Source organism: Pipistrellus hanaki (genome assembly GCF_964339955.1).
Source record: "Pipistrellus hanaki genome assembly, chromosome: 15".
Lineage (NCBI taxonomy): Eukaryota > Metazoa > Chordata > Mammalia > Chiroptera > Vespertilionidae > Pipistrellus > Pipistrellus hanaki.
The window spans coordinates 15,219,999-15,237,673 of record NC_140517.1 but is presented as its reverse complement, the minus strand read 5'-3'; the positions used below and the strand labels follow the sequence as shown (position 1 = coordinate 15,237,673).

Here is a 17,675-nt window from a genome sequence, read left to right as displayed (position 1 = left end):
CTTCCTTCTTTTGCTAATGGAGCTTCCCCTTCCCTGATAGGCCCCTTAACTCTGCCCATGCCTTTGTAAAGCAGGAAGGCCCCCTGCATTGAACACTTTAAATAAGATCTCCTGCATGTCATGAGTCTTGACAGGGCCCTAACTAATGGCATTGCTGTTACTATTTTGCTTTTTCTTTCTTTCCTTGACTATTGTAGAGAATTTATTTTTCCACATAAACTTTCCAATCATTTTATCCACTTCTCTCCCCCCCCCACCCCACCCCGGTAATCCTTTGGGATTAAGGTTACCAGATGAAGGAACATTTTTTTTTTAATTTTTTTTTTTTAGTATGTCTCAAATGTTGCATGGGACATACTTATGCTGACATACGGATTCAAAAATCATTCACTGTTACCTGAAATTCAAATGTAACTCTGTGTTTGTATTTTATCTGGCAACCCTAGCTGAGATTCTAATAGAAACTTGATTAAATTTGCATTTATTTTTTTGGAGAACTGACAACTATTCAGATCTTGGTTGGGGGCATTTTAATAAGATTTCTATAGTTTTCTTCATACAGGTCCTGTGCTTTCCTTGTTATGTTGATCCTTAGATGTTATATAGGTTTGGTCAACACTAAATAGAGTTTTTTGTTTGTATCTAAGTGCTTACTATCAAAAGAAAGAGATGCTATTGATTTTTGTATACTTGTCCTGCATCTAGCCACTTACTAAAAATTATCTTGTTCTTTTTGTATTTGTGTTGCTTTTCTCTAGAGCCTCTTGACATTTTCTATGTCTGAAGTAATCAGCCATAGCAGTATGATATAGTGTTGTCTCATTTTCCCCTCAATGTTTATGCCAATTGTTTAATTTTCTTGTTTTACTGTATTTGCTAAAGTCACTAAAACATGTTCAACAAGCCCTAGCCAGTTTGGCTCAGAGGATAGAGCATCGGCCTGTGGACTGAAGGGTTCCAGGTTTGATTCTGGCCAAGGGTACATGCTCAGGTTGCAGGCTCAATCCCCAGTAGGGCATGTACAGGAGGCAGCCGATCTATGAGTCTTCCTCAGCATTAATGTATCTCTCACTCCCTCTCCCTTCCTCTCTAAAATCATAAACAAATATTTTAAAAAATGTTCAATGATAATGAGCAGTCTTGCCTAATTCCTGATTTTAACTGATGTGCTTTTAGTGGTTTGTTACTTGACTAATGACCCAGTGCACAGATTTATGCACATTGAAAGGAAATTAATTAGAAGAAATATTTTAATATTGATATGCTTGTCTTGCTAATGAAAAGAAAATAGGATTCCACTGAGTCTCTTATCTACCTACTCCAGGAATTCTGTGAGGATCAAATGAGATGAGGCACAGGAAACGCTTCACAGACATTTGCTTAAAGTCTAAAATGTTTGCATCTGGCTATAAAGCAAGTCGGGTCCCTGGGCTGAAGAAACTCTAAGGATGCTAGTTGCTAGGGAGAGGAAGCCGGACTTTGCTACATGACGTCATTACCCAGCGCCCACAATGACTGTTTCAGAATTGGGCTGGGTTGTGTGCCGCATTTTGTGGGTCTTGGCAGTGTTGGCTGTGATTTGGTAGGATGTTGCTCCAAGGTGGTGGCAGGGCCTGTGTCCCACTTGGGAGAAGCTGAGTGTTGGTTTGTTGGTGCCAGGTCTGTAGTGCCATTTATTTTTAAATGGCCAGTGCGTGTCACAGCAGCTTCTGTGTTGAGTGTCTGACCCCTGGTGGTCAGTGCGTGTCATAGCTACCAGTTGGAGGACATAGCCTTTTATTTACATAGATAACATTTGCCTCTTGATTTTAGTTAACCTTCTTTATTCAAGTATTTTCCTCCATTCCTCTTTTTCTATTAGAGTTTTTGTTGAGAATGTCTGCTGAGTTTTAGCAATGACTTTTCAGTATGTATTAATATAATCACATGGTTGTTCTTTAAATGGTTAATGTAATGATTATATTGAAATGCACCAGCCTTGAATTCCTAGATTAATTTATGTTTGTCTTGCCGTTATTATTATTATGATACATTGCTCATTTATTTTCGAAAACCTTACTAATCACCACAATTTTCTCCTGTCAACTTATATATATCAGTATGAAAGATGCATGCAAATAGTACATATCAAATTATTAGCATTGGTTTTCTTTGATGGAAAGGGAAGGATGAGGTAGGATGGGTGGGGAGAGATTATTAAGCTTTTCCTTCTACTACACTACATTAATTAGCTTTTATAATAAAAAATCAAATTACTAAAAAATCCTCTGGCTTTAGTTGTATTTTACACACACACACACACACACACACACACACACACACACACACACAAAACGCCTCCATGTGATAGACTCATAGAGTTATAAGGGACCTAGTTATCAGTTCCTTTATTTGCTCAAATATCACCTTCCCACTGCCAAGTACCCTGTTTCCCCGAAAATAAGACAGTGTCTTATATTAATTTTTGCTCCCCAAAGATGCACTAGGGGATGTCTTATTTTTCCATGAAGAAGAATATGGTACACATTTATTGTTAAGTGAAAATAAAGGAAATTTATTACCTGTATACGGTACGGTAGTACGGTATACAGGTAATAAATCAACACAAACCAGACAAACTGTGAATCCTACAGTATCAAGAATTTACTCATTTATTCAATGACAATCATGTCATCCTCTTCTGAAACATCATCAAAACAATCCAATTCCTGAATTTCCTGGTGAATTTCTTGTGAATCCATTTCTTTCAGAATCAGTGGACCAAATCTCTCATGTTTAGCCTATGGGGGGCCTTATTTTCAGGGGAATGCCTTATATTTCACTCAGAAGGAAACCTGTAAGTAGGTCTTATTTTCGGAGGATGTCTTATTTTCGGGGAAACATGGTAGCATTCGTCATTCTCTCTAGTCTGCTTTATTCTCTTTTATCAGCATCTGACATGCTATATATCTTGCTTTCTTATTTTTGGTAGTTTGCATCCTGTCCTTAGAATATAATCATCATGAGGGTAGGAACTGTGGCTGTATCCCCAGAAGAGTGCCTAGGTCATACAAGGGGCTCGATAATATTTGTTGGACCAAATACATGCATGAAAGGATGGCAGAGAAATCTGACCACTGTGGCACCCACCAAGAAGCAAACAAATACAGCCCATAATCTGGGGCTGACATGAGACTCTGGAAATGAAGACAGTCAGTGCAGGCCCTAAAGGAATCTTCCGGGGAGGATCTGCAGCCATGCTCCCAAATTTCCGCTGGTTGCGAGTGCATGGGTTTAGAATATCCTTGGTGGAAACTGGATTGAGAGGGAAATCTTTTGTGGCTTTGTGAACAGCAGAAAAGGCCCTCAGGCATGCTTCTGGAAGGCGCCAGGGGAAGTCCCCACCCCTGGCTGCTCCTGGAGCACACGCCTGGGTTGGTCCCACTTCCCGCCCCTATTTCACGCCAACTCGGAATGTGAACCACCAGGGCAGCCTTACCGATGAGGAGACAGCAGAAGTTGATGTGGGACTTGTCCAGATTGACCAGAGGGTCAGAGGCTTTGCCCACTAGCAGGAAAGGGACTGTGATGTTGTGTTCGGGGACTGAGAAGGTCCAGAATGCTTCTGTGATTCTCAGATGCAAAGGCATGAACTGGAAGATAATCTGAGAAGACAGTTTGGAACGCAGTGGTAAGAGGCACTACTGTTTACTTACCCCACGTGCCCTTAGAGTAGGGGTGTCGAACTCAATCAGAGAAGGGGCCAAAATCTAAAATCCAGCCTAAATCGCGGGCCGAATGGTTTACTGAACAGTCATAAACTGACAATGTCATAAACTGACAGCGGAGTGCAGTGATGACAGCGCGGTGCGGGCCACATTGCAAGGCCTGGCGGGCTGGATTTGGCCCGCGGGCCTTGTGTTTGACACATGTGCCTTAGAGGCTTGTGGGCACTGGGGTTCTGATGGCTGGTGATACCAGGTCACCACTACCTTTCTACCCTCTCTGAAGGGCATGCAAGTCTGGCTGTACTGTCTGCTTGCCCTGCTTGCCCATAGGTCTTTCTAAGAGGGTCTACGCCACATGTGTCAAACACAAGGCCCGCGGGCCAAATCCAGCCCGCCAGGCCTTGCAATGTGGCCCGCACCGCGCTGTCATCACTGCACTCCGCTGTCAGTTTATGACATTGTCAGTTTATGACTGTTCAGTAAACCATTCGGCCCGCGATTTAGGCTGGATTTTAGATTTTGGCCCCTTCTCTGATTGAGTTCGACACTCCTACGCCATCCGTAGCTTCTGCTGGGTAGGCTGCCATATTGGATGACATGCACAAATAGAGAGATTAGGATGGGAATTTGGAATTTTGACTTTTCCCGAGAAGTCTGGGAAAGTTGGCAATCCTGGGCCCACTTGTCTGTGTGGTGGTGATATGCTGGAGAAGCACTGTGGCCAGCCAGCTCTGCTCACACTCCCTGCCAAGGTCCCCTTGGCTTACACCATTAATTCGTATGACCTTCCTGGAGGCATCTGAATCCATCATTTCTGTTTCTCAGATTTGTTTCTGCCTCTAAGATTCCCTGTAGGACTTACAGAACATGGGACCCGCAGGTCTATTTTGACCAGTGAGCCCATGTTTCTTCCAGCTGGACCCCCTAACCTATGTCACCATGGAAACAGTACGACTGAGACATGGGACATGACTCCAATGTTCTGCTTTGACTTTTGTCCTGACCAAGTGGAAACACATCTGTGTCCTTTCGCCGCTCTCTGCCCCTTGGACAAAAATAACTTTGTCCTACAGTGTCCAGGCCTTTTCAGCTTCCCTGGCCTGCTTTCATAATCTCCCCTTTTAAAACTCTAAATACTAAAGATCAGCTTCTCCATGGCCAACCAAGTGTACTCATGTCTGTCTTGTCCATGAGAACTGCCTAACCTATAAAAACACTTGTGGATGGATGCACCCTTAGGCTGCCCTCCTTCACTCTTATCTCTGGTCTAAAGCACGCTTGTTACTCAGAGAGAGAATGATGGAAGCCCTGGGTCGAGTGGTCCTCATTCACACACACACACACACACCTCGGCTTTCTTTTCAGGTTGGATGCAGCCCTTCTCTGTAAGGCAGGTGAAGGCTGAAGGGTTCTGGAGACTTTCCGGTTCTTCAGAGACCCAGCGGAAGCAGTAGATGCTAGTGGTCGGGTTCAGGATTGTAAACGACCTGGCCGAGGGGGAAGAATTGACAGCAGAGAGTGAGAGGGAGGGTTGAGGATGAAGAGAAACTTTCTCAGGACCCAACTGCCCTGGCTCGGTCCCTCTATGTGGACTGAGTGTTGCAGATACTTTTTTTTTTTTTACTGTAGAAATGAGAACCACATATCATGTGGTGGTTCAATGTATGGAGCTCCGGACTTTGGAGTAATAATGGTGCCGAGGGCCCTTCTGTCCCAGAGATCCTCTGTGGTCAAGGTGGTGGTTAGGGATTTTATGCCTTTGAAACCCGTCCTGGTGTCAAAACGAAGGAAATGGAATTCAGCGTTCTTACCGTAGCAGCTCTCTCAAGCCAGACCCCAGCATATCAAGCTGCTTCTAGGAACCCATCCAGCTCGATTCTCTGAATTCTACCTCTGAGTTCTTTAGAAGGATGGACTGATAGGAACACGACTGATGCAAGCTAGAGGCAACTCACCGGAGATTCTTCCCTCCTATGCCCACACAGGTGAACTCGATCACCCGCGTGTTTGGGTCCAGCGGCCCACCGCCAGGCCCTCGGAGATCCGGGTTGCGCCGATGACCAGTGATGTAGTCTGACTCTTTCAGTTCAAAGTGGCAGATAGGCAAGAAGCTCCGCCCTTTAGCTGTTAGGACCGGGCCTTGCACTCCGGGTGCTAGATTGGGAATCCTGAGAGGGAGGATATAGTTATTTTTATTAATTTTTTTAGTTTTAGCCAATTGTTGCTTTCTTAGATGGTTGGAAATGAATATTACATCTACTAAACTATGAGCTCCATGAGCACAGAGGCTGGGTCTATCTTGGTCAACAACATAACCTCAGTGTCTTGACCAGTGCACGCTACATAGTAGGTGTCCATTAACTAGTGGTTGCGTGGATGAATGCATGAATAGGCTGAGTATGAGGTACTCGAATTCTGGTCTCTTCTGTGTACATAGTGTGTTACTTAGGTACTTCCCACACCAGGGTTGAGAAAATCTCCCTGCTGTAAAATGAGCATAGAGGCTTACCCTCTGGCCCTCTCAGAGGCATTTGTGGGATACAGAGTGTGATGCCGAGATCCTAAAAAAGTACCCCGAGCTCCTCGGAGAAAGTGAACTGGATGTGAACAGACTTTCAGCCCCAGATCCAAGTGGAGGTGGCCCAGGTGCAGGAGGGTCCCTGCAGTGTGATTGCAGGAGGCTCTTATGGCTCCCCTTGGTCCCTGCCACACTCAGCCATGGTTCACGGGATCCTTCTGTAGTAGTTTCTCCATGGAGCTTCCTTGGGAGTGGGTACCACATCAGGGACTTCCATGGCCAGGTGCTATTGGACTGATTGTCTCTACCTGGGTCTGGACCCCATCTCTTCCTTGCTTACCATGCACCAGGTCTGCAACCTCCCTCCACAGTCCCCACCACCTGATGCTTGTTGTGCTTACTGTGTGCCAGGCCCTGTGCTAAGCTTCGGTGAGTTACCTTATTCAGTCTTAACTGGAACTCTGCAAGGTGTTATTGTTATTTGCATTTTATAGTTAGGGAAACCCGGTATCAGTAAAGGTACAAGAAAGCCTTCATAGGTTCCTGCTTGTCCCAGGACTGGAGCCCACCTGGCTGCCAACTATGTTGTTGCCCAGTAGACTCTTGTCTGGGGCCAGGAAGAGAGAAGTGGGGCAGAAGAAGAAAGGTCTAGAGAGGGTTGCTGAGCCACACAAAAGACTCCATTCTCCTTGTTCTCCAAAAGCGGGCGCCTTTGAATGTTTCCAAGGTGATGTGTGGCAAGTTGGGGCTGTGGAGGCTCCCCGGTTGGGAAGAATGGGTGGAAGAGGTGACGGAGAAGAGGGACGGGAGGGGCAGAGCTCTGTCTGGGGAGCACATCTCCTTACTGGCAGGAAATGGTGCTCTCGAAGTCTCCAACCTCCAACGGGGAGAATTTCACTTTGATCTTCTGAGACTTCCCCACGGGCACCACGCCGGAGACGGGATCCACAGAGAAGGACAGCGAGGGAGGTTCAGTCCAGGGTTCCGTGGCGCTGTCCATGGTGCTGCCCTGGCTGAGCAGATCCTTTGGCGAACCTTGGGGACAGACAGGGAGCCAGGGACATTCTGCGTGTGCAGTGGGAGGACAAGGAGAGGGCATCCCACTCACGGGTCCTCAGGGCCCCTCTGTGGGGTCTTCTAGCAGATATAGTGAACGTTAGGCTCCAGGGGTAAGGAATTGACTCCTAGCTCTCACAAGGTGACTCGTGAAAAAAAAAAAATATTGTCATTAATTCCATCAAGTTTTTAAATCTGTTTCCTTTTGGTCCAAGGGAGTGGGTCAAGTAGATAACTGTGGGTCTTGTGCCTCAAAAAAGAATGGGCAGTGAACACAGTTTTTGGAGAATCACTGCTTTAAAGTAGGAGTTCCCACGGGAAAGGGCCCACTCGGAAGGTCGCAACATCGAAGCAGGAATAATGGATATTCTCCTGCCAAGTGCTTTTAATATATATATATATATATATATATATATATATATATATATATATATATATATATTTTATTGATTTTTTTTACAGAGAGGAAGGGACAGGGATAGAGAGTTAGAAACATTGATGATGAGAGAGAAACATCGATCAGCTGCCTCCTACACACCCCCTACTGGGGATGTGCCCGCAACCAAGGTACATGCCCTTGACCGGAATCGAACCTGGGACCTTCCAGTCCATAGGCCGACGCTCTATCCACTGAGCCAAACCGGTTTTGGCTGGGTCCCTTTTTAAAGTGCTTCACGCGCATCAGCTGCAAGTTGGGCAAGGTATGTGATTTCCTAGGGAGACAGCTCTTAGCTTTCACCATTGTCTCCTAGGGTCTGTAATCTCCTAAAAGGTTAAGATCTAAAAAAAGAAAAAATTGCCGAAACCGGTTTGGCTCAGTGGTAGAGCGTCGGTCTGCGGACTGAAAGGTCCCAGGTTCGATTCCGGTCAAGGGCATGTACATTGGCTGCGGGCACATCCCTGGTGGGGGGTGTGCAAGAGGCAGCTGGTCGATGTTTCTCATCGATGTTTCTAGCTCTCTATCTCTCTCTCCTCCTCTCTGTAAAAAAAATCAATAAAATATATTAAAAAATAAATAAAAAAAGAAAAAATTCCTAGGGATCTGAGCTGGGATGCTGACCTTGTGAGGGGTGGGGGTGGGCAGGGTCCAGGCCCCGGGAGGGCAGAGGTCAGCTCTTGAGTTTCCCAGGCCCCATTGGCTCCACAGACACCAGGAGGCCTCGGCTCTGCTTCCCCGTAGCTCCTCGGGAGGGCCGAGGGAGCAAGGCTCTTCTACTAACTGGGGACTCGGCGCACACCCTGGGTTTTTCCTGCCATCGCATTTACCCTGGTTATCTGGCATTGCAAAGCTGACGGCCTTCCCCATCTCTTCCACGATCCAGCTGAATTCCAGCTGCACACCTCCTGTATTGACCAGCTCCAACCTGCACACAGATGGGGGAACGCGTTTGAGAAATGTGCTGCACATGATTTGTGTCTTGTCGGCAAACCCGTCATCTACACTTGCTACTTTTCCCTTTAGGTCAAGCCGCTTTGCTTCTTCTTCTTTTTTTTTTTTTTTTTTTTTTTTTTTTTAATATATTTTATTGATTTTTGTACAGAGAGGAAGGGAGAGAGATAGAGAGTTAGAAACATCGATGAAAGAGAGTCATCGATCAGCTGCCTCCTGCACACCCCCTACTGGGGATATGCCCGCAACTAAGGTACATGCCCTTGACCGGAATCGAACCAGGGACCCTTCAGTCCCCAAACCGACGCTCTATCCACTGAGCCAAACCGGTCCTGGCAAGCCACTTTGCTTCTAAAATATTTCTTCAAAAGACAGGTTTGAAGCAGTTTCATCTGAAATCATGCATTTGATGTACCAATTGCATTTCCTTCCCAAAACACAAAATATATGCATAGCCATTGAAAGTGAAAATATCCACGGTTAGCCCTTAAAGTCATCCTGCGTACCACTGGCACTTTACGCAGTGAGCTCTCAGCATGCGTCATGGTAACCCTGAAAAATTCCCAGGAGAGACGAAACAGAAGTCGATTTCACCTGACATAGTCTATTTTCACTTCCTGGGGTGCAAAACCCACAGCCCCTTCCCTTCCTGAATCACTTCCCGCCAGAAACAATGCCTCTGTCCTCAGAAGCCACCCGACGCCTTCCTGAGATGCTTTCACTGGCTGAGATATTTGTCTCAAATTCTGAACCAGTGGAGCTTCTTCTTGCCTCAAGTTTCCCTACTCTAAGACCAGAAGTGGGAGAGAGAAGCTTTTTTTCTGGAACCACTATGAAACTTGATTATTGACAGTGACCGCAGGAGGATGAGGTCTTGATACAAGAACATGATTGTGGCCCTGGCTGGTTTTGCTCAATGGTTAGAGCATCAGCCCACAGACTGAAGGGTCTCAGGTTTGATTCTGGGTCCAGGGCATATATCTCAGTTGTAGGCTTGGTTCCCCTCGCCCAGCCCCTTGGCGCATGAGGGAGGCAACCAATTGATGTGTCTCCCACATCAATGTTTCTTTCTCTCTCTCTCTCTCTCTCTCCTCCCCTCCACTCTTTCTAAAAATCAATGGGAAAAAAAATATCCTTGAGTGAAGATTTAAAAAAAAAAAGAAAGAAAATGATTGTGTAAGAGAAAGAAACATCATACTCTCCTGGCTTTAGGGGAGGAGGTCTAGGATGGGTTTAGGGATTAGATCTCCATTATCCCATCCAGGTAGACCAGCAGGTATGTCTGACGTCAAGTGCTTTGACTTCAGGGGCTTATATTCATGTTTTGAATGCGTGAGTAGTGGCCTTCAGCCTGAAGGAAGTTTTCATAAAGTGGAGGAATCTCAGTGGCACAGAGTAGTCTTCACAAAAAGAATTCTGGGTTTAGGTGAAGGGCCAGAGAGTAAGAATTTTTGGGCTTTGCATGCAGGAGGTCTCTGCAGCCATCCCTCACTCTGCTATTGTGCAAACACAGCCACTGGACGATGCAGAAACGAATGGGCATGGCCTTGTGTCAACAAACACAGCTACAAAAGTAGGTGGCTGGCTGGCTTGGGCCCATGGGCATAGCTTGCTGATCCCTGCTTTAGGCACACTGGGCACCAGCAGAAGATCCCACTCCTTTCCTTGTGCCGTTTGCTGCTATAATAACTTGAGAGGACACTTCGAGTGCACTAAATGCAAAATGGTTGAACGAGTTAATTACTAATGTTCACAAAGTAGAAATGCCAGCGGTTTTCATTTTTGTTTCTGTAATTCTCAAAGATTCGTCACGTCTCAGCCCTTTTCTATTGTCTCTGTTGTTCTCTCTGCTTAGAAGGCCCTTTTTTCTCACTTCTTCACCGGGCTACCTCCTGTTTAGTCTCCAAAATTCAGCTGGGGCTCCACTTTGTTTGGGGAGCCTTCCCCGACACTCTGTCCCATGTTGGTCTGCTTTTAGGCACTATTAAAAGATTATATATATATATATATATATATATATATATATATATATAATATAAAATAAAATTGATTTTTTTTTTCAGAGAGGAAGGGAGAGGGATAGAGAGAAACATTATTAAGAGAGTAACATCGATCTCTGCATACCTCCTACTGGGGATGTGCCCACAACCAAGGTACATGCCCTTGACTGGAATTGAACCTGGGACCTTTCAGTCCACAGGCTGACGCTCTATCTACTGAGCCAAACTGGTTAGGGCTGCCTTAGGCACTCCTACTGCCTACACAGAACACCATGCTGCAGCTGCCATGACACCTATTGTCACCTATCCCCCTGCTCCCCACCCAAGACTATGAACTCTTAGAGCAGGACCCATGGCATCCTTGTATCCCTGCGTCTGAGTGTGGGTGAAGGGTTAATACAACCCTTTCCCCTCTAAGGACAATTCTGACTGTGATCTAAACTTCTAGCTCAGTTTCCCTGGAAAGCAAAGGAAAAATGCCAGCGGTGTTATTAGGCAACGTTGTTTAGAGTAGAAATGACTTCCGCTTGGCAAATGGCAACTGGTCTGGAGGAATGATGATTGTCCGGAGGGAAGCTATAGCTGTGGGGTTCTCTGAGTACAATGACTCTTGTAACTGGGCATGTCCCCTGCAGGGATCCTGGAAGCGACACCCATGGTGCGGTCACGAGAAATGTTGCTTCTGTTGGTCCTGGGGCATCTTAGCTAAGGATGGAGACCCTGTCCCTGCTAGTGTGGATACTGTCTGAGCTGTCACCCGGGGCCCCACATAGTTCCTGCATGGTGGCGTGGATTGCTGCAAGGACTCTTCCCACTGAGGCTGAGCAGCTGATGCCAGTTTTCCTGCCTATATCTTGATTTCAAGTGTAAACTTCAATTGCTTTGTGGGTCTGAGTGTTTCATTGGAGCCATGAAGACACGCTGGTGCATGTGACAGGGGACGCCTGGTATATGCTGTTATAGACATGAAACGCATGTTTGATTAATGCCTGAGTGGATGGAGCATCAGCCTGTGGACTGAGAGGTCCCGGGTTTGATTCCCGTCAGGGGCATGTACCTTGGTTGCAGGCACATCCCCAGTAGGGGGTGTGCAGGAGGCAGCTGATCAATGTTTCTCTCTCATCAATGTTTCTGGCTCTCTATCCCTCTCCCTTGCTCTCTGTAAAAAAAAAAAAAAAAATCAATAAAATATATTAAAAAAAAAAAAAAAAAGACTGAGTGGATGACGAGACGAAAGAATGCTGAGTGCTGGGAGGCTTTTGATGACTCACTGAAACACGCGGGTCTGGTAAACTAGCGTGTCCTTAAAGCGCACATCGCTCGTCTGGCAGTTGTAGGACGCGAAGTTCACGTTGGCGCTGACCTGCAGCATCAGCTCTCGGTAGCGCTCTTCCAGTACTGAGTGCGCAGGCTCAGGGTCCGTCTCTATCACCTGTAACAAAAGCAGCCACAGGGACACCTTGGGGAACAACAGCACACTATTCTACAATGCAAGTTAACACCGACTTAGAAAGTCATGTTCCAGAGTAAAAGATTAAGGCAAACATAAAATGACTCATGCATGGGAAGGAAATGATGAATTACTGAAGGCATCAGAACTGCACAGACGTGAGTTTGGGGACAGTCAGACTCCAAAGAAGGTAGAAGGGAGAAAATCATAAAGATAGGAACAGATATTAACAAAATAGAAAATAAATCTAAAACAGAAAGGCCCAACAGAGCCGAAAATTATTTGAAAAGATTTGAAAGGCTTTTGGTGAGATGGATCAGGAAAAATACAAATATCAGAAATAAAAAAGGGGACATTATTATTGATCCTACATATTTAAACATATGGTAAAAAATGTTATGAATAATTTTATGGAAATATATATGAAAACTTAGTTGAAGGGCAAACTCCTAAAAAATAATTTAATAAAATTGACCCAAGAACAAATAAAAAAATCTAAAGAGTCCTAATACTATTAAAGACACCAAATGGTAGTAAAAAAAAATCTTAAAGACCTAAGTAAATAGAGCGACATAACTTGTTAATGGAAAGGATGGAATAATATTACTAAATTATCAATTCTTCCTAAACTGACTTATAAGAAAAATCCAATTCCAATGAATTTTCCATTTTATAGTATAGTTGACCCTTGAATAATATGGGGGTTAGGGGCACCAAACTCTGTGTATAACTTTGACTCCCCCTAAACTTAACTATGAATAGCCTACTGTTGACTTTACTAGTAACATTAATAGTCAATTAAGACATATTTTGTCTGCTATATCTATTATACACTGTATTCTTACAATAAAGCAAGATAGTGAAAAGGAAATATTATTAAGAAAGTCACAAGGAAGAGAAAATACATTAACAGTATTTATTTTTAAAAAAGTATGTTACATATATTGCTGTAAGTGGAGCCACACAATTCAAACCCATGTTGTTCAAAGGTAAATTGTACTTGGAAAATGGCTTCCAAAATTACTTTGAAAAAAAAAAAAAAGGGCCAACATAACTAAACAGATATCAAGGCTGATTATGAAACTACAGGAATTAAAGAAGCATAAAACTGGCACAGGGGTAGAAAAATTGACTATAGAGACAAGAAACTTAGATGACAAGGGAGTCATGGCAGATCACAAAAGAAGTGCTGGGACAAAAAAGGATTTGGCAAGATTAGTTATCTAGATGGAAAAACATAAAATTTGATCCTTGCCTCATACCATAATATCCAGGTGGGACACACACACACACAAAGACACACACACAAAGTGATTATTTTCTTCACTGTTATAGAAAGGGTTTAAAAACAAGACACAAAATAATTATAAAGAGAGAGATGAACATTTTTGTTCATGAAAAGATAAAGATAGTGAAAAGATAAGCTAAAATTTGGTGAAGATGTTTGCAGACAAAAATATAAAAGTAGAGTTAATAAGAAATAAAATGACACATACAAAGGACAAGCATCATAGTTGAAAAATGGGCAAAAGGCATTTACAGAAGAGATAACTTATAATATGGTCAATAATCACATGAAGAAATATTCAACTTTAGTGACTGGGGAAATGCAAAAGCCCAAACTGAACCTATTTCCTATTTGTTTCTTTTTTTTTTTTTTTCTTTTAAATCCTCACCTGAAGAAATGTTCTACTGAATTTTTAAAGAGAAAGAAGGGAGAAAAAGAGAGAGAAACATTGATCAGCTGCCTCCTGAACCTGCCCCAACCGTGGAATGAACCCACAACCCTTTTAGTATATGGGATGATGCTCCAACCAACCCAGTCACCTGGCTAGCACTATTTCCTATTCATTTCAACGGTAAAAATAAAAAAAAATCTCACAATGCCAAACGTTGGAAAGATCACAGATTGATAGGATCTCTTTGCTAGTAAAAATGTAAGTTGGTACAGCACTTTGGAAAAACATCTGGAAATCACCCTGGAAAGTTGAACATTCATATGTCCTATGGTTCAGTAATTCCACTTCTGGAAATATAAACTCTTTCAAATGAATACAATGTGACATGAATAATAATGCTCATAGAAATACAGTTCATACTAGAAAAGCCTCAAATAGTTTTCAAAAGAAGAATGGATGGTAAATAATAATGGAATTTTAGATAGTAGTGAAATGAGGGCACTGTAGCCACATGCCACAATATGGATAAGCACATGCAAGAATCTTTAAAAAAATAAAGTAAAAAACTACAATTAATGTTTAGTTGTATAGATTAAAAAAGAAACAAAAGACAAAACTCAAGAAAATGAGCAAAAAGATTCAGGAGACGATCTCCTCTAGGGAGGAGGTTGGGGGACAGCATGGATGAGAACCACACAGGAACCCATGTTCTACTTCCTGTGCTGTGTGTGGGTTCATCTTTGTTTATATTATTACTAGAAGCCCGATGTATGAAGATTCGTGCAAGAATGGGCCTTCCTTTCCCTCGCTGCTGTCATCGCCTTTCTGTTCGGGCCCCAGAGCTGCCTCTTTCGGCTCCAGCCCTGCCTTCCCATGCTGCCCAGAGGCCCTGAATGGCTGGGGCAGTGTGGAACACCTGCATCATCCCACACCGCCCCTGGCCGCTCATGCCTGCATATGCAAATTAACCCTCCATATTTGTTGGGGGTAATTTGCATGCCCACTCCTGATTGGCTGGTGGGTATCACAAAGGTAAGTTCAATTTTCATATTTCTCTTTTATTAGTGTAGACAAGGGAACCAACCAAGGGATAATTAAAAGAGGGGCATGCATGGACCAAAAGTAAGATTTTGCCTACAATTAATTAATTCTGGACACCTGAGGGAAAAAGGAAACAACTAAAAGACCAGCCATGATATTTGTGGAGATAAAGCTCTATCAATTCAGACGTGTGGTTTATGTGGTACATGCAGTATGGATAGCAGGTGACATGCTTGGGAGTTCAGTTGGTCACTTTTGAAATCAAAGTCAAGTGGAATGGCCATGGAATACCATGCAGCTGTAAAAAGGAAGGATCTCTCACCTTTTGGGACAGCACGGATGGACCTGGAGATTATTATGCTAAGTGAAATAAGGCAGTCAGAGAAAGACAAATATCATATGATCTCACTCATCTGTGGAATCTAATGAACAAAATAAATTGGCCAACAAAATAAGTCCCAAGGCATGGAGGCAGGCCTGGGACAGACTGCCATATCTCAGAGAGGGGAGGGGGTGAGAAGGGATAAACCAAATAAATTATAAACTTATATGCATGGACACAGACAATAGTACGGTGAAGGCCTGGGGGGGGGGTGCAGGCAGGGTCTTTCTTAATTACAAAGGGGACAAGGGGAGGAGGAAATGGAGATACCTGTAATACTGTTACACAATAAAAATATATATGTTATAAAAAGTCAAGTTGAATGGCCACAATTTCTTTTTTCCATGAAAGAAGGAATTGGTGAGACATGGCCATGGTGAGGGCAGTAGGCCTGGCCAGATTTGTGACTAAAGTCTCTACTCACTTTTCGTTTTGTACTAAAAGTACTGGGCATGTTTCTGGGCATGTCCACCCACTTGACTGTGCGCATGCGGTCATCCCAGTCGGGCACCTGGTCCGCAGGCTGCTGAAACATGATCTTGGAGACCTTGCACTTGATATCCATCTTTCTCATGTTGATGGGGATGTCTGACTTCATGGTCACCACTACGTCCTTGGCACACCCAGGGTGGAGGTGGCCAGCCTGGGGAAGAGCCTGGTATTAGTAACCTGGGAATTCAATCTTGAGGACTCTAGCTACCATGTTTCCCTGAAAATAAGACATCCTCAGAAAATAAGACCTAGCGCATGGAAAGATAAGACATCCCCTGAAAATAAGACCTAGCGCAACTTTGGGAGAAAAAATTAATATAAGACACTGTCTTATTTTCGGGAAAACAGGGTACCTCATGCTGCCATTTTAAAAAGAAGGGGTAGAGGCAAAAGTATTGGCAAGAAAAAAAAATCATCATTCAAGCTTGATATGGAGAGTATTTTAAATATATACCAGAGCTTCTTATATAGAAATATAATAACAAAAACAAGAGCAGCTAATATTTATCTCACGGTTACTTGCTTCAGGCATGATTCAAAACCTGGACACAATTCCACCAAACCCCACGACAACCCTATGAGATGTATAGCTGTTACCTCTTCTTTACAGACAAGGAAAAACTGTGACTTGCTCATGGTCATACTATTAGTAGTGGAAGAACTGGATTCAGACCCAGGCAGTATGGCTCCGGATACCACACCCTTAACCACCTGTGTTTCTTAATCCCATATAAAGTATGGACAGATGTACATAGTACATAAGCAGCTCTCACAGTGTGATCTGGTGGTCCTTCGGATCCCCAAGACCTTGTCAGGAGTCCATGAGGTCAAAACCATTTCATCATGATACTTTTTCATTCTCATTTTCTCATGACTATACAATGGAGTTTTCTAGCAGTTATGTGACATATGATTAGGCTGAATGCAGAAGCAAATATGAGAATTAGCTGTCTTCTATGAGGTCAGATATTAAAGAGATTTATTAAAATGTAAAATAATGCCTCTATTCTCACACAATTTCAATTTTGGAAAATATAACCTTTTTAAATAAAAATATATTTATATGACCATGTGATGGGTTTATTATTATATTTTAAAATTAACAAATGAATGCAGTTTTTAAAAACACTCTCAGTTTTTATTTCTAATATGGTAAATATTGATAGATATAACCTACATAAACAAAAGCTCTTTGGGGGTATCTTCAATAACGTTTAGGCATGTAAAAGAATCCTGAGACCAAAAAGGCTCAGATTTGCTGAAATATAGCAAATACATGAGAAATCCAATCTGGGCTATAGAAAAAAAAATCATTTATGATTTCACAAACATAAAATGCACACATACACAACTCACATATATACCAAAACTCATATATAAACAAAAATCACATATATAAAACTACATACATACATATACATACACATACACACACACACACACACACACACACACACACACATATATCTGGTGGTCCTTCAGATCCCCAAGACCTTGTCAGGAGTCCATGAGGTCAAAACCATTTTCATCATGGTACATGAAAATTTGTGTCCTACTGATGGTTTAGATATCCCTATTTCCTCCTAAGCCACAGTCTGGCCTCCCTCTGAAGGAGGCAACTGGCTGATCAGGGGAAGGCACCGCCCCATCACCCTGCTGCTGCCGTCACTGCTGGCTGGCTGCTGGCCCTCCTTGGCCCTCGCAGCTGCTGCAGCTTTGTCTGGAAGGATGTCCGGAAGATGCCTGGTCTATCTGGTCTAATTAGCATATTATTCTTTTATCAGTATAGATATGCCAGTCCTTTCACGTTGATGAAATTGCCTCTTCTGGAAAGTGAAAGGAGAAGAAAGCTTTGTATTTGCTTCCCAGCGCCACAGATATGTGTGTGCATAAACAGGAGCGTGAGTGTGAGTGTGTGTGTGTGTGTGTGTGTGTGTGTGTGTGTGGAGGGGTGTGGACT

At 43.5% G+C, this 17,675-nt stretch overlaps 1 protein-coding gene across 1 annotated transcript in view; it reads right to left on the bottom strand.

The window, feature by feature from the left end:
• The window catches only part of HYDIN (HYDIN axonemal central pair apparatus protein), a 326,576-nt gene that overhangs the window by 26,926 nt on the left and 281,975 nt on the right, over positions 1 to 17,675 (bottom strand). The window contains exons 65-71 of the mRNA XM_084906677.1: positions 15,648 to 15,866; positions 11,943 to 12,103; positions 8,548 to 8,645; positions 7,071 to 7,260; positions 5,663 to 5,875; positions 5,056 to 5,194; positions 3,479 to 3,644 (exon numbers count right to left, since the gene is read on the bottom strand). Coding sequence (XP_084762803.1) covers positions 3,479 to 3,644; positions 5,056 to 5,194; positions 5,663 to 5,875; positions 7,071 to 7,260; positions 8,548 to 8,645; positions 11,943 to 12,103; positions 15,648 to 15,866 — 1,186 coding nt within the window. The remainder of the gene's footprint in view (positions 1 to 3,478; positions 3,645 to 5,055; positions 5,195 to 5,662; positions 5,876 to 7,070; positions 7,261 to 8,547; positions 8,646 to 11,942; positions 12,104 to 15,647; positions 15,867 to 17,675) is intronic.